Below are 20,510 nucleotides of genomic sequence, written 5' to 3' on the forward strand. Positions count from 1 at the left end.
CGGCGCGGGCCAGGCGGGAGGCGGAGAGCGCGGAGGGGCGAGGCCCGGCTGTGGGGGCCGCTCGGCCCGGGGGAGCCTGCGCCCCGCTCAGCCTTGCAGCCCCGCGCCCTGAGCATCTCCCGGAGGAACGGAGACAAAGGAGGATTCATGTCCAAAGGTAGGGCGCCCAGCCGGAGGGAGCTGCAGTCCCCCAAGCGCGGCCGGGGGTGCCAACGGGGGGAGGGTGCCGTGCCTAGGAGCCCACGCGCGGTGACATATGCGCGGACAAGCACGCACGGTGGCATACACCTTGCCGCCGACAGTCTTAGAAGAGGGCGCAAGCAGGAACGCGGGTATCCAGATGCTCACAGCAAGCCCCGTGCTGGAGCACCCCAATACGCCCTCACACGCGGACACCGGGGCGCAGGTACCCAGGCCGCCTTCAGCGAATGAGACCCGTGTGCACGCGCGCTGGTGACACCTCAGGCCCCTTCCCCCACGCAGACAGCCACCAGCTGGTGGTCTCCAAGGGAACTCGCTGACCTCCTGAGAACTGGGATGGGGAAGGGGGTTTTGGGGGCCCTTTGCCCCTATGAAAGGGGGAAGGTGCAGACAGATAGCTGTTGTGATTCCTTTTCTGAGTTCCCAGGACTGGAGCTGGGGTGGCCTAGGATTTCTTCTCCTGGTGGGGGTGGGGTCTTGAAGGCTGATGGGAGCCCCTCAGCTTAGGTGACCCCTAGTTGGGGAGGGGAGGAAGAGGGTCCAGCACTAAGCAGGGGAGGTAAGTGCTATTCTGGCAAGGTCTCTTCCTCCAGCCACCTTCCCAACAGAGGGTGGGGTCCCTGGGTTGGACAAAGACAAAGCCCTCCATTTGCCTGTCCAAGAAAGTACCAGGTTCCTGCTTGCCCTGGGGTCGAAGGGTGCTGTTTCTCTGGGCCCAGTGCTGTGTCAGGTGGACAGTTCCTGTCCCTGAGTGCCATTGATGGGGCCAGTGACTCCTGGCAGGGAGTCTGCAGACAGATCCCCTCTTCTCCAGAGGCCCTGGGGGAGCTGAGCATAGGAGGGGCACTAAGGACCATGGAGCCTGGATGCATATTTGAGCTGCATCCTGCTGTCATCCCCACCCTGAGCTCTTCCCACCCTTGGGGCCCCCCCTCCAATATCAGTTGTAGGAGAGGAGGAGCTCTGTGTCCTTTAACTGTGGCCCACACCACAGCCATTTGCTGGTGGGGGTCAGCTGCTGTGTACAGAGCGCAGCATCTAGGGAGGAGACAGGTGACGGTTTGAGGTGACACCTGCCTTGCGTAGTAGGGCTTTGGTTCATTCATCACTCATTCATTGCTGAGTGCCTGGAGTATGCTAGGCACACGGGCCCCAGAGCTCCGTGAGCCACAGCCCCTGGCTTAAAGAAGGGTAGAAACTGGCACAGATTCAGTGTTGGTGGTTCATGCCCAGGATTATGACGGGCTTCACATCTTCTGAGGCTGCCCACCTGGGGTCTGTTCTAGGGAAAGCTTGGAGCCACAGAGTCCAACTCCAGAACAGCATTTGTTCTGTGCTCTGGAGGTCTTGGTGTAATTGTTAGGCTCCCTCACTAGCCAGTGTCCCTTGGGGGAGGGGGCAGTGACCTTGTTTGAGACACGAAAGTATCCTTGGCATTTAGTGTAGGGGTTGGCTAGAGTAGGCCTGCGCTTGACAGGGTAGGGAATTGGCCTGGGTGGGATGGACTGAATGAATGAATGAATGAATGAGTGAATGAATGATTCTAGCAGGTACCAGGGGTAAAGGCCTCACAGAAGAGGGACATCTGCACCAGACAGGAGTGCAACTAGGAGTTAGCCAGGGGCTGGTGGGGCCACGCAGGCTCTTCTAGCAGAGCTTGTGGCACGGTGGCCTGCTGCGTGCTTGCAGTAGTTCCAGTTGATCAGCGGCTGTTAGCCTGCGACTGGCATGTAATTGGCATGTGTCAGGAGGGGGCCGGCTTGCCAGCAGGTGCTCTGCATGGTGCACGCAATGGGTGCTAATATGTGTTCATTAAAAGAATAAATGAGATCTGCTCACAGCTTATCCCGCACTAGGACTACAGTAGCCCGTAGAAGCTCTTTGAGAATTGGATAGACTCCTCTCTCCACCAAGGTCTGTCTTTGGGAAGAAAGTACCTTCTCAGGATGCTGCAGGTGGCAGGCCAGAACTGAGCAGGGTATGGGGAGGACACGTGCTTTATAAGGATGCCCCCAGCCCCCAACACAAGGCTGACGTTCCAGGCCCCTGAAGTGGGGTTAAGACCACCCCCACCCCAGGTGGATGTGTTTCACAGTACGGGTTACAGAGACCAAGTGGGCCCGGCTGAGAGCGATGAAAAAGGCCTGGCTGTGTGAGCGGCTGGCCAGGAGAAATGGGGCACGGGCCCTTGGTGCGGGTGGGGCCGGGAGCCACGTGTGCGTGCAGAGGAGCTAGGCTGCTGAGAGTCAGCTGCCGCAGGGCTGAGCCAATCTTGCTGCCCTCCGGAGCTGCCTGGCTGGCACCGGCTGCCTGGGAAGCAAGAAGGAGCCCCTCCAGGCCCTGGGGGAGGTTCCGAGGCTTTATCAGATTTGGCTGCACCTGGAAGTGACAGGGGACAGAGGGTCTTGCCAGTACCAGTGGAAGGACCAGGTGGTGGCTGGGTACAAGAGCAGATTCCCAGAGAGCCTTGGGGGTTGGGAGGCAGGAGCTCCCATCCCCTCTCCCTCCTGCCCATCTGCTGCTCCATCAGGCCTAGGCCTCCCCACAAGGCTGAGGCCTGCAGGCTGGTGATCCTGAACTGTGAGGTTCTCCAAAGGCACAGCCAGAAGGCGTCCTCCAGGGGGCCCGGAGGCAATAGCAGTGAAGTTAGCCTCTGAGGTGTTGCCACTTCGCCTCCTCCCCTCCAAATAAGCCTGGGAACTTGGAAGAGCCAGAGACAGGGTCTGGGCTACACTTCTAGGCATCCTATCCCAGGTATTGCTTGCTGGCAGCCTTAATCAGAATCTGACCATTCCACAGAGGAAGCAGGCTCCTGGGGCGCAGGGGGGCGGGGAGCTGCCCCAGTCCACCCACTCGCCTCTTTTATGGGCAGTGAGATGGAGTCGCTTCAGTGTAGAACCTATGCTGGTGGGCAGTGGCTTGTTGAGGGCCCCACAGACTGGGCTGGTGTGTAAAAGTGCCCAGGAGCTTCCAGAGCTGGCGAGACTTCAGCCTTCCCTTGCTAGGTCGTTCCCTCCTCTTTTCTCAACCCTCTTTTTCCCACTGCCCAGCCTTAGCGGGGCTCTCTGTGTCATCTTAGGCAGGTGGCTGCCCCCACTGGGGTCTCATCCCCTCCCTGCTCATCCCACAGACTCAGAACTGTGGCCAGCGAGGTGCTCAGGACACGTCTAGGTGTAGACACCCCTCCTCTGCCACTCAGGGAATGGAGGGGACACTGAGGTGTGAGGAGGGAGCAGTGCTCTCTGCGGAGAAGGGAGCCCCATTTGCTTCTAAGAGACGCAGCAGTGGAAGCTGGTGACAGCCCGTAGGTTACACCCAAGATCCTAAAGTGTCCTTTCCCTGGCAAGGCTGGGCTTGGGGCTGAATGACCCCTGACGTCTCTTAGGCCAGTGGTTCTCCGCGGTGGGTGATGCTGCCCCTGGAAACATCTGGTACTGTCTAGAGATATTTTTAATTGTCACAGCTGGAGGGCCACTGGCATCTGGTGGAGACAGTGGTGGCCACTAACTGTCCCACAAGGCATAAGTCTGCCCTCTATAAGAATCATCCAGATGCACCAGTACCACGGTGGGGAAGCCCTGATGTTGACACAGACATGGTGCTTTGGAGCGCAGGGTCAGCAGTGGGAGAGCCTGGCCTGCTCTGTGTTCTTGAGCAAGCCTTTTCCTCTCAGGGCTGTCTCCATCTAGGGAGCAAGGGACCAGACTGGGTCACATTAAAATCCCTTCTAGTTCCAACTCCTTAGAGTATTCCATATTGGGAGAAAAGTGCTGTGGCTTCCATGTGACCTCTGTCCTCCCATCTGCCCCCCACCCCTCCCATCCTGGCCCTGCAGGGCTCCCCGAGACCAGGACGGACGCAGCCATGTCAGAGCTGGTGCCCGAGCCCAGGCCTAAGCCGGCAGTGCCCATGAAACCCGTCAGCATCAACTCCAACTTGCTGGGCTACATCGGCATCGACACCATCATTGAGCAGATGCGCAAGAAGACCATGAAGACTGGTTTTGATTTCAACATCATGGTTGTGGGTATGGAGGGCCATGGAGTCACTGGTGTGCCTGGGGGAGGGCGGTGCCGAGGATCCCATTTCTTTCCCTAGAGTGGCCTCAGGGTTTGCCATGCTGATCACAAAAGCCTGACCCTGTTCTGTCCTCAAAGATAGATGATCCAGGGAGTGGAGGCTTTGGATGGGTGGCCAGTCTGGCTCCAGCTCCAGCTGGGTATAGCCTGGTGGCCTCTGATCTTGAGTTCAGGTTTGTGGCATGGGTGAATCAGTAGTGTCCTTCTAAAAGCAAGGGGAGGATTGGATGAAATGTGGCCTTATTTCTGATATTTGTGATATTTTAAAATTCTGATGCCAGGTACAGTGGGACATGCCTGTAATCCCAGCATGGTGGGAGGCTGAGGCAGGAGGATTGCAAGCTTCAGCTCAGCCTGAGCAATTTAGCAACTTAATGAGACCCTGTCTTGAAATAAAAAAATAAAAAAGGACTGGGGATGTAGGTTAGTGCAAAGGCCCTGGGCTCAACCTCTGGTACTAGGGGGAGAAAAGGGAAACTTCAAGATAATTGTCAGGGATTTGGTCACTGAGAGCCAGCTCTGGGTCACAGAATGTAACAGGGCCCTTTGATAGATCTTGTCAAGATCTGAGTTCACTCAGAGTGACAAGGAGCTGGGCACCCTCTCGCTGTCCTCTGCTTTCAACTGAATCAGTCATCAAGTCTGTCCCTTTCCCTTCTAAATGCCTTGGAATCTGCTCACTTCTCTTCTTACCTGCTGCCACCAGCCTAGGTGGCCCAGCCACCTGCCTCAGTGATGCTGAGAATCCCAACCTGCAGCAAGATGAGAAGCTTGAGTCAGAGTGTGACTCATCTAGCTTTGAGAAAAGTCAGCCTGGCTAAGAAGGGTGCTCTGTGATGCACAGGGTTTATTTACCTCCTGGTCCAAAACTCTTACCGTAGCTGGGCGTGGTGGTGCGTATCTGTAATCCCAGCACTGGGTGGCTGAGGCAGGAGGATCACTGGGAGTTCAAGGCCAACCTCAGTTGCATAGTAGTAAGTTCAGGGCCAGCCTGAACTGTGTAGTGAGACCCTGTCTCAAAAACAAAACAAAAAAGCAACAAAAACTCTTCCCATGAGAGCCGGTAGCAAATGCTTCATGGACTGGCGGTTAGGCCATGAGGAGCACCTGGAGTGGCTCTGGCCCTCCTGACTCGGTCTCCTGTCCATTCTGATCCATTATCCACCGAGTACCTGTGTAATCTTCCCACGCTGCAGAGCCCATCAAGTCGTTTAAAACCTTTTGGTAACTCTCCTTTCACCTCAGGTGAGTTCAGGCTCCGGCTGGGTGCCACTCCTCACTCCTCTCCCTCCCCCGCGTGTCCAGTGCTCTCCTCCCCCTCCACACAGACCCTTCTCCACTCCCCACATTCTCCTTGCTGAGTCCATGCACAGCTGTTCCTTCTGTTTAGAACTTCCTTCCTACGTCTTGTGGCTCCCTTTTCAGGCTTCAGCGTAGTTGTTACTACTTCCTAGAAGTCTTCCTTGATCTCGGAGAAAAGCACCCCACGAAGCATCCTACGTTTAGCTTTCCCAGGTGCCTGTTACCACATATTGTGACTGTTTGCTTATGTGTTTGGTCTCTCTTGCACTAAACAGCCCCTTGAGGGTGCGGATGGATCTTAGCCCAGACCCATATGGAACATCAGCACCACCTGCCCTCCCCCAGTGGGCCTCCCCCCAGGACAGCGCTTGGCCATCCAGAATAGAGTGAACAAATGCCCTTAGAAAGCACACAGGACAACAGTGGCAAGTGCAGGTTGAGTTTCCATGGTGTAAGATGCTTGCATCCACAAATGTTCTGATTCTGGATTGAGTCATTTAAACTATTTCCATAGGGGCTGGTGAGATGGCTCAGTGGTCTAAAGCACCTACTTAGAACAAGCTAAGCTAAGCAAAACACAGGGACCTCGGTTCAATCCCCCAGCACCACATGCCAGCCAGCCCCGCCCCCTGGTGGGCTGAGCTGGCCACACACACACACACACACACACACACACAAATACACAATAAATAAATATATAAATACATATTAAAAAAAATAAATAAATAAACTATTTCCATAGATTTGGCAGGTTGAAAAATCCCTAATCGGGCAATGTGAAATGCCCCCAAATTATTATTATTTATTTTATTGGCGGGGGGAACCGGGGCTTGAACATAGGCCTATGCGCTTGCCAGGGAAGCGCTTATTCTACTGAGCTATCTCCCCAGCCCCAATGCCCCCAAATTAAAAACATTTTTGAGCATCATGACAGCACTTCAAAAGTTTCAAATGTTGCAGCATGTGGGACTTCTAATTTCCAGGTTAGAGGTGCTCAGCCTGTGCAGCACACGCGGCCCCCCCCCCCGAGGAGCCTGTGGCAGACACACCCGTTGCTCGCGGCGCAAGTGTGACACTGAGCCCCGAGACAGGCCTTTTAGGAGAATGCCTTCTGCAGCTGGTGAGCTAGCCTGGGCAGTGCGCCTTGTTCTCCATCCTGGTCTCCCCCAGTTCCCTCCCCCTTGCCTTCTGTCATAAAGAGACTGAGGCCTTGCGGGGCTCATGGGACAGTCCAAAGGCACTCTGGGCAAGCACCAGAGTTGGGTCTAACACCCTGGACTCTTGCTGCCCAGCCCGGCCTTCTTTCTCCTCCCAGGCAGCACCACGTGGGCCTCCCTGTCCCTGGGATTCCTCTGGAAGCCCGGGCAGACGGCAGTGCCATGTCATGGGTCTGGCGTGGACCACTTCCTGCACACATCCCGGCAGCTACAAGGCTTTCCTTGTGATTCTTGTGCGTGCTAGACCTCACAAAGCACAGCTGGGACACAGGGACCCCGAGAGCCCAAGCGGACGTGGAGTGGACGCTGTGGCTCTGCCTGCCCAGCTTACTTTTCTGCCGACAGCACCCTGGCTGGTGTGCACTGAACAGAACACCAGGGCTTCTGGGGGCACAATTATTAAAGCACTGTGCAAGAATAAAGAGCAGATAGGAGGTTCAAATCCCTGGCCTTGCATTCACCTGGTAAGTTGCCTTGCACACATTTTACGTTACAAGAGGATCAAACTCTCTGGGGCCCTCTCAACTGGGGCTAAAGATAGCTCCGCTGTGGGTCTCACGGGGCTGATAGAAAGATGGATGCTGTGGACAGACAGGAAAGTGCTTAGGCACCAGGAGGCAGTGTCAGGGCGCAGTGATTTTCTTCTTTTCGTATTATTAAAGATGACAACTTAAGGAAAAGGCTTTTAAACCAAAATAAAGATCCCACCTTAGAGAAGTCAGAGGTGGTTCCCTCTCGCATGGTCCTGGGGCTCCAGGGAATGCAGAGTAGAGTCTGACTGCAGTTTCCCTTCCCAGTGACCAGGAAGCCACTCCTGCTGCCTACTCTGCTCAGCTCTGGAATTCTGTAGGTTCACGTGAGAACCTCGAGGTGCAGGAGGTGGGCACGGGGTCTCCTACCTTATCTTTTTTCCTCTTCTTGCTGCAGGCCAGAGTGGATTGGGCAAATCAACGTTGGTCAACACACTCTTCAAATCCCAAGTGAGCCGAAAGGCTGCGAGCTGGAACCGGGAGGAGAAGATCCCCAAGACAGTGGAGATCAAAGCTATCGGGCATGGTTAGGATCATCCAGGGGCCACCGTGGGCTTTGTGCAGGGGGGCCTGGGCAGAAAGGGGGGGAAGAAACAGTTTTTTGGGGGAATGAGACACATGGAGGGCCATCTTGAGACTGTGGAATTCAGCATTAAATTCCACCAGCAAACTCCTTAGACTGTTGGTCTCAGAGGGAGTGGGTAGGATGGCGAACAGTGGTGGGTGAGCTGGGTGAAGCGGCAGGGGTAGGGTTTAGACAGAAGCAGAAGCAGAAGAAGAAGGGGAGAGTATTCCAGGAGCTGGGGGCAGCACAAGCAAAGGTGTCAAGGTGGAGAAGACCCCGAACTCCCCCTTCCCAATCACCAGTCCCCGAGAAGAGGCTGGGTGTCCCTGGCTAGTGGGCTGTAGTGCACCTGAAGCCCCCTGGAGGGCTGACTTCTTGAATGCCTTTTCTGTGTCTCCCCCAGTGATTGAGGAAGGTGGCGTCAAAATGAAGCTGACTGTCATTGACACCCCAGGCTTTGGAGACCAGATCAACAATGAAAACTGGTATATGTCTGCCCCTGAGATTTTCACCCTAAACACTCTGCCAGGAGGTGAACAGATTCATTCACGCTGAGAAAGCTCTGCGTCCCCTTGCTCTGCCGGTCTGTAGAACCCAGGCAGAGGCTGGGGCCCCAGGAAGCTCTACCTTTGCTAACCACCCTGGGAAGTCATTCCTAGGGAGGCGGGGGCGGGTGTCCTAGACCCACCCTGTGAGGTGGGATGCGGGACAGCACGAGGGGATGCGACCTGATTGAGCTTAAGATGCGCCTCTGCATCTTGTCCACACCCCAGCTGGGAGCCCATCGAGAAGTACATTAATGAGCAGTACGAGAAGTTCTTGAAGGAGGAGGTGAACATCGCCAGGAAGAAGCGCATCCCTGACACGCGTGTCCACTGCTGCCTCTACTTCATCTCCCCCACTGGACACTCGTATGTACCTACCACTCTGGGAGGTAGGAGGGATGCAAGTTCCATGGCCCTGTCACCTGTTCTGGGTTGGGTAACCAGTACTTGTTCTCAGCTGGATGTGGCTGGGTGGACTGGAAGATAGTCCTGGCCCCATGGCCTTGGGAGGCCCTAGACTTCCCACAAGGCAGCTTTTTTTTTTTTTTTCCATCAGGGAAAGCTGGCCACTGTCGGCCCCCATACTGCCCACTGGGGTCCCAGCCCCCCACTGGAGACCAGCAGCAAGGACTGGGTATATGGGAACAGAGGGCACCTCATTTGTCTTATGCTTTTGAACAAGGCTAGCAGTTTGGGGAGAAGCAAGAAGAGTAAAACAGGGAGAAACGAGGCTGTAGGGAGAGTCATGAGGGCCAGGGGTGTAGAGAGGAGGGCCGACCACAGGAGCAGGTGCCAGGGGCTCAGGTGGTAGAAATGTGGGCACAGGCAGAGGCTGGGGGTCCCTTGGCATCTCAAGCGACCTTCCTGCAGTGGGCTGTGTGTCTTTTAGTTTGTTACTAAGGCCGGGTAGGTGCTGGGCTTTGGCAGCGGCAAATTCTCAGCAGGTTCGCGGTAATGGGTGAGGGAAGGTTGAAATGAAGATGCTGGGCCGGGCTCGGGAGCTGGCCTGGTTGTCTTCAGTCCTTTCTTGTCTTCAGTCATGGTCTGAAGACAGGAGTATCGCTAGAAGTCTGATCTACATAATGAGACCCTGTACACCCTTGTAGACCCTGTCCTAAATTCATAAAAACAACAACAACAACAACAACAACAACAACAACAAAACAAGATTAGGGATTTAGCTCAACATTCTCTATGTTTAATCCCCAGTGCTGTGGTGGTGGTGGGGAACCAAAACAGTTCGACAGCCAGGATATGACACACATAAGTAGCCATAACATAAGAACAAGTGGGCAGGGACACCAGAAATGGTCCCAGACAAAGAACTCCTAGGTGAGAAAAGGTGATGTGAAGGGTTAAGGCCCAAGGGGCTTAGCAAGAATCCAGGGACAGGGAAGGAGGAGGGGCTAAGGGCTGTGTGGGTAGAAGACTTGGGGACATCTGTGGACAGTGAGGTGGGGATGAGTCAGCAGAGGGGCATCCAGGTCCCAGCCCAGTCCTCTCCAAAGGGCACCTGGGGAGGTTGGCAGAGGCTGAGGGGCACACACGTGGCTCTGACAGCCCCGCTTTCTCTGGGCCCCAGCTTGCGACCCCTGGACCTCGAGTTCATGAAACACCTCAGCAAGGTGGTGAACATCATCCCTGTCATTGCCAAGGCTGATACCATGACCCTGGAGGAGAAGTCCGAATTCAAGCAGAGGGTGAGGAGCCCCTTTCCTCTCCCTGTCCCCATGTGTCCTTCCCCTCCTAGGTCTGGGTTGTCTTTTCACTCTCATCCTTGCCTTCCCTTCCCTGCTGCCCAACCTTCCTGATCCTCTTAGTCCCTGGGGCAGCTGGGCTGGTGGCTCTGGTACCCGGAGACCAAAGGGAAGAGGCCAGTGCAGCAGGAGGATGCCCTGTTCCTGCTCTTCACACCTGCCCGCTATCGTCACTGGATACATTGGTCCCCATGAACATGAGGTGACTCAGACTTGAGGTTACTTGAAGGACTGGGTTTACTCCTCAGTTAACCGCCTGCCCATCCCCATCGGCTGTCATATCTATAAGATCAGCCCAGTGGTGGATGTCTGTTGAGCATGGAGGAAGGATGGGAGAGAAAAGCAAAGACAGTTGCTGCCTTTGAGAAACACAATTGTGGTCACTCCTGTAATCCCAGCAATCTGGGCGGTAGGAGGGATGCAAGTTCAAGCCCAGCCTAGACAACTTAGTGCCTTAGTGACACCCTATCTCAAAATTTAAAAAGGAGGTGGGCTGGGGATATAGCTCAGTGCAAAGGCTCTGTGTTCAATTCCTAGTACAAAACAGAAGACAAATAAAAACTTCAAACACCACTGAAGAGGCCTGGGTGGCACCCTGGGGGAGGTAAGGCTTCAGCCATCCTTGAAAGAAGGCTGCAGGCAGTCTTGGGCTGGAGCCTCACCTCTTTTCCTTACACTGAACATAGCACCCAGGCCACCAGCATTGCCCAGTGGCATCTGGGTTCAGCTCTCCAAATCCTACACCTTGGCACGGGCAGGGTCAGGGCTGCAGGGGTCCCTTCTCTCAGGCTGGGTGTGTAGTTGTGAACAGAAAGATCTTCCTGCTGTCCCAGACCCCAGAGTGGAGATGACTGTGGATTATCAAAGGCCAGGCTCGCCTCTCTGACGTCAGCTCCCCTACACATGCACACACAGTCACACACACACACACACAGTCACACATGCAGTCACACACACACGCAGTCACACACACACGCAGTCACACACACACCTCTGTCTTCTGTGGTGATGCCTGACTACTTTGCTTCCCTTTCCTGCCTCTAGGTCCGCAAGGAGCTTGAAGTGAACGGCATTGAATTCTACCCCCAAAAGGAATTTGATGAGGACCTGGAGGACAAGACAGAGAATGACAAAATCAGGGTGAGTTCCCAGGGCTCTGTGCCCCACACAAATGTCTCTTTGGTCCCTGTGGTGCCTTGGGACATGTCCTGTGTGCCTCTCCTGTCTTTTTGCTGCTTGTCCCTCTCTGTATCCCTGTGCCACCTTACCTGATGCCAGTGGCCCTGGCCAGGGCTACAACCCCCATAGCAGGGCTCCCTGCACCCAGAAAGCCTGCATTCCTTCCATCCCCAGACCCTATGAGAGCACCCTCCTCCCCCATGGGGCCTGAAAGAACCCACATATTGGGGGAGATAGGGCACCAGGCAGGAAAAGTATCCACTTGATGCCTAGGGGAATTTGTGCTCTAGTCAGACCCTGCCTCAGTTTCCCCTCCTACAAAATGGAGTTAGATCATATGATTGGCTTGCAGGCTATTTTCCTCCCAGAACAGTGATGGCAAGCCGTTTAGAGCTTTCAGTGATAACAAAGAGCCAGCTGCGGCCCGCGTGCCCTAGGTTTGTCCCTACTGCCCTAGAAGAACACTTCTAAGAAAAGGAAACTGCGATGACAGGTGCTGCACAACGGCAAGTGCATGCAGTCCCAGCTTCCTGGGAGGCTGAGCGGGAGGACCCCTTGAGCCCAGGAGTTTGAGGCCAGTCTGGTCAGTTTAGTGCAGATGTCTAACAAAACAAAACAAACCCCCAAACTAAAACACAAACAATAAACAAACCTCAGAGAGCCAACACGGTACACGGAAGCAGAGTTGCTTTGGCTGCGTGACATGCCTCAGAGCCCTGCCTACCCTGTCTGCCTGTTACAAATAGGAAGGCTCCCGGGAACCTGGTTTAAGAGCAGCTTGAGATCTCTGGTCCCTTTCAATTCTGAACTTGTCCAGTTTCTGTAATTGTACATCAGAAGCCTGGAACCTCGTTGGGGCTCTTGGGCTAACCCACCGTCACCTTACTGCTTTGTCTTGAGTTCCCCCTTCCATCAAGTGTGGATAGTCCAGAAGGGTCTCCTAGCACCAGGGACTGAGAATGATGGTGATGGTGGAGGGTGGTTGGGGACCACTTAAGGGAGTATGCAGCCCTCATTCCTCACATGCACAGGTCCTGATAGGATCGTTTTTCCTATGGGGACGGAAGCCTCACTGATTGCAGAAGAGGCGGGGCTCGGGCGGTGATCCCGACTGGCAGTGGCTGTACTCACAGGTGGTGCTTTGCTTGCTGCCTCCCACCACCTGCTGTGTGGCTCACTTCCTAACAGCTTCCCCTCCGACTAGTACTGGGTGGGGAAGACCTGTCTTATCTGATATAGTTAGGATAAGGTCTCGGTTATTTTTCTGTCATTGCTGGGACAAATACCTGACAGCCGGAATTAAGGAAGGAAAGGTTTATTTAGTTAGTGGAGCTTTCAGTCCACACTCCACTGGCTCCAAGGCAGACTGGCATGTGGCAGAGGGCAGCAGTTCATTGAGGCAGCGAAACAGCAAGAGCAAAAAGGCAGGAGCAGCGGCAGCAGCAGCTACAGAGAGCAGGCCTGTCTCTCTCCCTTATGTTGCATTCCGGCCCAGGCTGGCTAACACTCACCCCATAACCCCAGTGGATCATGAATTAGTCACAAACTCTAGAAAGTCCGCCCCATGACTTACATGAGGCTTTGGGGGACAACTAGACACAAACCGTAACAGAGAGGGAGTTAGTTTCAGTTAATTAAGAAAGTCCGCTGACTTTGAGGGAATCATTCTTTTAAAGTCATGCGTGCAAATCTTGAATGTTTAAAAGTAAGCATTTTATGATGTTAAAATAAAACGTATACATCATGTTCATCCATCATATAGAGCCAAGGTCTCTGAGGATAAATCCACTCTTCTTTATTTATATATTTTATTTATTTGTGGTCCTGGGAATTGAACTCAGGGTCTTGTGCATGCTAGGCAAATACTCTCCTGCTGAGCTACATCACCAGCCCTATTTTAATCTTCTTGCACACTGGGGATGGAGCCCGGGTCTGCCAGTATTCAGCAAGCATTCTGCTGAGCTGCCTCCCAGACCAAAGCATACTCCCTTCCCCCACCCGTCCCCCCCAGTACTGGGGATTGAACCCAGTGCCTTCGTGCTGAGCTGTAGCCTCAGGTTTTTTTCATTTTAAATTTTGAGTCAGAGTCTTGCTGAGTTGCCCAGGCTGGCTTGAGCCTGTGATGCTTTTGTTTTGCATTTTGTCCCATGATGCTTTTGTTTCAAGCTGTCAGAGTGCTGAGACCACAGGTGTGCGCCTAAGTGCCAGAGCCCACCCTTATGAAACGTTTGACTTTTCATTTTCAGAGAAACAAGCTCTACGTATATATGTTCCCAGCTTATGACAGTTACTAGCTGCCTAATGATGTCCCCATTGTTAAAGGACTGCATAAGACAGTGGTTTTATACAATTGTATCACCTGGTGATGTAACCGTTTTAATTTGTGTAAGTACTGTCCATGCTATCATGTTGGCACGACAGTTGCCCAGTGACACACTTCTCAGAACTTATCTGTGGCATTCAGCAACACAGGATTAGTGCCTTTATCCAGTGACAATCACAAGCACACATCAGGCGGATACATATGGGAACAAGCAGCCGGCACTTGGCTGACTCAGGATCCATCTGGTGGAGCAGGAGGCCTCTAGTGTGCACAGTTCAGCCGCTGCAGGCTTCTGCCAGTAGCTTTGACAGGAGACAGGGTCACATATCTGTGAGTCTGGCTGTTGCTTGGCTGGGCATTGTCACAGAGGTTCTGTCTGCTGGCTGTTTAATACAGTTGTTCCAAATGTTTTTTTTTTTTAGAAAATGAATGTACAAAGTGCTCTCCCGGTGAAGAAAAGCTGACAAGCAAGGTCACCCAGCTGGGGGGGGGGGTGCATTCAGGGTTGAAGCTAGGACCCCTGATTCCCAGTGCAGTGTTCTTTCCAAAGGGCTGTCTTGCTCCTGCCATCAATAGGATCCCTCAGGGAACACCAGAAATGTACGGCACAGGGCTGGACCTCCAGGACCATCTGCTGTCCTGCCCTTGGATGTCAGATCACAGGGAGCTGACGGTGCCTGTGTGTCTGGTTTGTGTCTCTGCCCCATCTAGCAGGAGAGCATGCCTTTTGCTGTGGTGGGAAGTGACAAGGAGTACCAAGTGAATGGCAAGAGGGTCCTCGGCAGAAAAACCCCCTGGGGGATCATCGAAGGTAATTCAGTGCCTCTTCTGGGAGAACCGGCTGCTGATCAATTATCCAGCAGGCGTTTGTTACGCCTCTACAGACCAAGCCACCATTCTAGGACATGTGATATACGATGAATGTCAGCCAGGTTCTGCCCGTAAGGAGCTTGCAGTGTAATTGAGAAGATCACACGCGCAGGCAGAAAGCAATAAGAGACCCATTTGCCTGTGGCCAGGTGGTCCTGAATTGTGTCAGAGGAGTTCAGAGCCTGGAGAGATTATCCGAGGATTGCAAAGACAGAGAAAGGATTTCACCTTAAGGGAGATGTGATTGGAAAAAGTGCCAGAGAGTGGTTTGCCTGTTGCCATTTCTATTTAATTATGAATGGCTGTGACCTTGGACGGGTCATGACGATTCTGAACATTTTCAAAGAACTACTTCAGTAATCTCATTCAATATGATCGTCCTGAAAGGCAGCCGGGCAGGCACTCTTCTCCTCAGAATATGAGCTGCTGAGACCTCTAGTCGTAGAGAGGTTAGGTGCTTTGCCAGTGTGTGACTTGCCACATCTGTGTGTGTGTGTGTGTGTGTGTGTGTGTGTGTGTGTGTGTGTGTGTGTGGTGCCGGGGCCCAAACCCAACATTTTGCATGTGCTCTCACATAACTTGTAAACGATGAGCCCTGAATTGCAGACTTGGATATTTTCATTCCCAAACCAAAACTCATTGTCTTGAATTATCTCTGGTTTTCCTGTGACTCACTGTAGGATTTCTTTCTTTTTTTTGGCTCAGCTTCCCACCCATTGTTGGGACTTAAAAATAGCATGTTCTTGTCACTTACCTTGATTTGGGGTTATTTGTGAGACTGCTGTACAGACATTGTGAGTTCAGAGAGCCATGGCTAAATTTTCCTCCGGCTCCAATCTTTGACAAGTGGCTTGGAAATGGTGGGTGCTCCATTGAGGGTTCTGATTTTGATACTGAGGATCCAACCCAGTCCCTCCTGTGCTGCCTGGCAAGTGCTCGACCACTGGGCTCCTTCCACAGCCTTCTGCATCTGTGTTGAATTGAATTTATCATGTGGGGTATGATGTTTTAGAGGTAGTGCAACTGTTATCTTCTCTGTGTATCAGATTACAAATTCCTTACAGATAGGACCTGTATTTTAGGTTTTGGCAAGTTTCTTAGACTATGTGTTAGTTTTCTATAAAATGGGAATAATAACAATTCTTGTTAGCTACTATTCCTATTGTTTAGGCAAGTATTATGCCCGTGGTAGCTGTTTAAATTTGTTGAGTTAATAAGATCCACTGAAGTAAGCCAGGCTCTGGAAGGGTTGCAAAACAGCCTGTCTCGTGCTTTCTTTAAGTGCCTCTGTGAGCTAAACGGAAGTTTACTTCTTAGGTACTGCGCCAGTGAAATGACCACCTGTTTTCTTTTGTTCATAGTGGAAAATCTCAACCACTGTGAGTTTGCTCTACTTCGAGACTTTGTTATCAGGTGAGATGTCCCTGTTCCCCTTTGCCCACATGGCAGGTTTTAATTCCAGGGCCATCTGTGCAGACTCCTGAATCTCGGTCTCTGATGGAACTTTCTTCTCAGTTCCTGTCTAAAGCAAAAGGGCCTGTAGCATTCAGTGGGTCCCGTCCACGGACGCGATGTTAGCCTCTGAGGTTGGTTATGTCTTCCTCCTTCTGCTCCTAATTCCATCCTTCTCTCTTCTCATCCTGCATCCTTCAGGACCCACCTCCAGGACCTCAAGGAAGTGACCCACAACATCCACTATGAGACTTACAGGGCCAAGCGGCTCAATGACAATGGAGGCCTCCCTCCGGTGAGCGTGGACACAGAGGAAAGACACGACAGTAACCCATGATGCCCCTTCATCACACATACCTCCTCTCCACACACACGCATCCCAAATGCCACCTCCAGCCACCTTCGCCCCTTCAGCTCTGTCCCATGGGCCTGTCTGGTATTGTGGAGCATCTTGTCTACCTTGTGTGCATGTGTGTGTGCATATAGGGTGTGTGTGAGTGTGCATGTGTGTGTCTGAGAGAGAGGGTGTGTGCCTGTGTGTGAATGCACAGGGGTGAGGTATTTTCATTACTCTCCCTGTAAAGCCTCTTGTAAGTCTGGTCCCTCCATGACTGTCCACTATCTGTCTCTTCTCCTTGTGTCCCAGAACAAAGCCGAGCATTTCACTCTCAAAGTCTGGGGGAGGTTTTATTTGAAAATGCTGGGATCAGGTGAGCTGCAGGTGCAGGGGGTTCTTTCTCTCTCATCTCACCCACAAACTGGGGCTGCCGAGATTCTCTGAGGACAGGTGGCTGAGCTAGACTGGGGTGGGGGTAGCTCAGAACACCTCCCTGTAAGGCGGGGCTGGGGCAAAGGCTAGGACTTCCTTGGAGAAGGAAGGTACCAGAGGAGCAGAGATATGCATCTCCACTGGGTTCCTGCAGGAGGAATCCATGCCTAAAAGTGGGGCTCCAACCTTTGGTCTTTGTCAAGGTCCCTGTCCAAAAGCTACCACCTGGTACTGTTCAGATTGCAGCTTTCCTTGCTTGCTCACGCTGCCTCTGCTTCCTGCTTTTAGTCCTTTCCCTCCCCTCCCTTCCTCCCCTCTCTCCCTCCCTCCCTCCCTCCCTCCCTCATGTGTCTCTTTTTCCCTCCCTCTTGCCTATCTCTGATATCTTTCACACCCTTTTAGATGAAAACTTTGAGCTTGATTTATACAGTCAGAATTGATGTCCAGTTTACTTCCAAAAAATGACTTTTTTTTTTTTTTTTTCCCCCGGAACCAGGGATTGAACTCAGGCCTTGCGCTTGCCAGGGAAGCGCTTATTCCACTGAGCCATCTCCCTGCCCCCCCCCAATGACTTTACACTACCCTAAATTAAAATAATGAAAAGCCCAGGACAGTGCAAACTGAGATTACAAGAGAAATCCATGCCATTGAGAATAGGAAAGACAGTTTTGATAGCCGAGGGCTGAAATCATCCCCGAACCGGTGGTTGGCCAAGGTGAAGATGCCAGGGCGAGTTGTGCAGTTCCAGGGCCACATTAACGGAAGCACAGGTGCCAGCCAAGCCTTCTGAGTAGGGGGCGCATTAAATTCTAGAAGGATGGATTTTGAAGAAATACCAGAAACTATATGCAGTATTTCTTTGTCAGAGGGTTGACTTCAGAGACAAATCTTAGGTCACATCTCCCTCTTCTCAAGAGGCTCTCCTGGTCTTATCCATACTTAACTCCTTCTTTTCTTGCTCACTTTGCTGCTGAAGTGAATTCTATTTGTCTGTCTGTCTGCCTGCCTGCCTGCCTGTCTCTGCTATCCCTCAGTTCTCCTCCTGACTCCTATAGACATTCCCAGTGATATCCACAATCATACATTTAGCCTTTTCATGCCTGTCCTGTAAGCATCTTATTTATTAATGCATATACTTCCCTTGTTTATCGTACCAATGTTACTCTTTCTCCTTTAACCTGTGGTAGGATTGCTGAAATTCGGGCCTGGGAAAACAGTTTAGCCTTAGGAAAGAGAAGACACCAAGTGATACTGTTTACAACAACCTCCTATCCCTCCAGCCTCCTATCCCAACTCCTGGTCCAGCATAGGTGTTTAACTGGTCCTCTCTGAATGCCAGCATTTACAATCCCAGTCCTTTATCACTCAGGTGCTAGGAAGAAAAGATTTAAAATCCAAGACTGAGTGGGCCAGGAGAAAGAGGCGGGGTGATCAGATCACCAGTGTCCCCACTCCTGCAGTCTCAGGCTCTCCTGAAGGCTGGTTTACCAGTCCGACCCTCTTCCTGCCTGCCCACAAAGTTACTCCCGGGTGGGCACCTGCTGGGCCAGAACAGCAGCAGTGCTAGGAACAGAGCTCAGTGCAGTTGAGCCGGAGGCCCCCCCCCTCCCGGCTCCCACAGCCGGGGGTCCTGTATGGAGACGGGACTGGGCCCTCAGGACCAGCAAGGAGAGACCCAGGGGTGAGGGTGGGAGGTGTTGGCGAGGCTGAGAGGGAAAGGATGCTCTGCGCCTCTAAACCATGGTCTCAGCCTCCTGGAGAAGCTGTTTTGATGTGACTGCTGCCTGCTCCTGGTCTGCGTACCCTCACCCGTTCTCAACCCCCTGCAGGGAGAAGGCCTCCTGGGCACTGTCCTTCCACCTGTGCCAGCCACCCCCTGCCCCTCTGCTGAATGAAGGCCATTTCAAGCTGCTTCTCCCTCCATGCCTCTCAGCCGACCTTGCTGCAGGGCCACGCCCCTCTTAGTGTTGTGCTCGCCCCGCCCGCCCGCGCACCGCAGGTGGGAGGGGCCGGCCGCCTCCTTAGGACAGTGGTTTCCTCCATTTAGCCAAACCTCTCCTCCCCTCCCGGAGGCAGAGTTCTTGCCCGCACTGTCCCTGCTCCACCGGCTGTGTCAGCCAGCCCCAGCCCACCTATAGGGAGAAAGAACTCACCAAGAGCAGCTTCTCCCCTCGCCACTCCATCGCAGCTACGTGACTGTCTCCAAGGGAGATGACGTTGCTCCCTACCCATTCATCCCCATGAGCTGCTCTTGGCTTCCTTCAAGGGTCGAAAAGACAACTTTTCTGCTTGTCATAGTCACTGAGATCAGCCATGTAAGCCCCAGTGTGGGATAAGGGTGGCTCTTTAGTTACCCAAAGGTATATTTAAAAGGGTGGGTCATTGCACATGAGGGGGAGCTGGGTTAGGATCACTTTTTAAAGAATCACCACGGTGGCTGGCACCTGCCCACCCTCCCCGTAATGCAGCCACTTAGCTAGAGTGGTTTTCCCAAAGCAGAGAGTACTATAGTTGACTTCCTCCTTATCCTCCAAACAAGGAAAATGAACTAAATACACGTCCAAAAGCCCAGAAACTTACAAGCTATACACTGTAGGATGAAAAATGGCACCCTCCTGTTCACTTAGCAATAAGAGGGGCCTTTCCCATCTGCTCCTCCTACTCCAGTCTCCTGTCCCTTACCCTGTTAATGTGAGTAATGAATTGGCCTGGCCATAGATGGTCACTGTAGTCTAATGGAAAATACCCAACAGAGGGCAAAGTCCCCATCTGATGCATGAATGTTTGCGAATGTTGGCTTCCACTGCCCCACACACTGTGTCTTTATAGAACCCTCCTTTGCCTACCCTACCCCATCTCCACCTGGACACAACTTGCTCAAAGGCTGGTGACTTGTGGGCCATTCATCTATAACTAAGACCTGATGGAACAAGAGGCCCAAGCCCAAGGGATGCAAGAACGACCCATTTCTTAAATGTCACAGTCCCAGCCAACCTTTTGGTGACACTCTGGTTCAATTTCCTAATTGAAAACAAGCCAACAGACACTCAAACTGGTTGTGTAAATGTTGCTAGACTTTCTGTGTTGTACAACTAAACATTGCTATTTGAACAATAACTGTCTGGCCTGTGTCGTCTTTGTGCCCCTTCCTGTCTGGCCAAATCAGCCATGATGTCATCTCACCTGTGTGGAGGGTGAGCTAGGGACCATCTTGGTAAGACTGTGAGGTCAGACCCAGGCATTATTTCCTGGATCTGCATTCCCCAGATGAGGGCAAACCATCACATCTGACCTTAGGGATGCTGTAGTGAAAATAATGTGTATTTTCATTAACTTCCTAGCTTTTCCCCTACGGAAAGTGGAAGAACCAAGTCTAAGAAAGGAGTGGGCCCTTCTTACTTAGAAAACTATTTTACAGAGAGTACTTTAAGAATTTATTTATTTATTTTTTCGGAACCAGCGATTGAACTCAGACCCTTGCGCTTGCCAGGGAAGTGCTTATTCTACTAGCCATCTCTCCGGCCCCACTTTAAGAATTTAAACATTAACTTGAACATAAACATTTTGAGATGTCCACTCCTTTTTGTAGCCAGCAAAAAACCCAACTGTTACCCACGTATTAGTTTTTCGAACTTGGATGTGACACATGCGTGCAATTATGTGGGGCTTCAGCTCCCCGTGGGATGAAGGCACGTATACTATGAATGGAGGGAAGTGGTAG

The 20,510-nt window shown here is 52.6% G+C and overlaps 1 protein-coding gene across 2 annotated transcripts; it reads left to right on the top strand.

The window, feature by feature from the left end:
* Positions 1–10: 10 nt before the first annotated feature.
* On the top strand, positions 11–19,906 carry Sept3 (septin 3). Of its 2 annotated transcripts, none has more exons than XM_004642584.2 (11): positions 11–157; positions 4,037–4,228; positions 7,727–7,855; positions 8,298–8,379; positions 8,668–8,805; positions 10,022–10,139; positions 11,241–11,336; positions 14,410–14,509; positions 15,930–15,981; positions 16,222–16,315; positions 18,619–19,906. In XM_004642584.2, the coding sequence occupies exons 1-11, from the start codon at positions 148–150 to the stop codon at positions 18,682–18,684; spliced, it is 1,077 nt and encodes a 358-aa protein (XP_004642641.1). In that variant the 5' UTR covers positions 11–147; the 3' UTR covers positions 18,685–19,906. The 2 variants fall into 2 exon arrangements, with proteins under 2 accessions (XP_004642641.1, XP_023558466.1); XM_023702698.1 differs by having other exon boundaries at positions 82–157; positions 14,413–14,509; positions 18,619–19,864.
* The last annotated feature ends 604 nt before the right edge of the window (positions 19,907–20,510 follow it).

The sequence above is a fragment of the Octodon degus genome, unplaced genomic scaffold (genome assembly GCF_000260255.1).
Source record: "Octodon degus isolate 3935 unplaced genomic scaffold, OctDeg1.0 scaffold00156, whole genome shotgun sequence".
In the NCBI taxonomy this organism is placed as follows: domain Eukaryota; kingdom Metazoa; phylum Chordata; class Mammalia; order Rodentia; family Octodontidae; genus Octodon; species Octodon degus.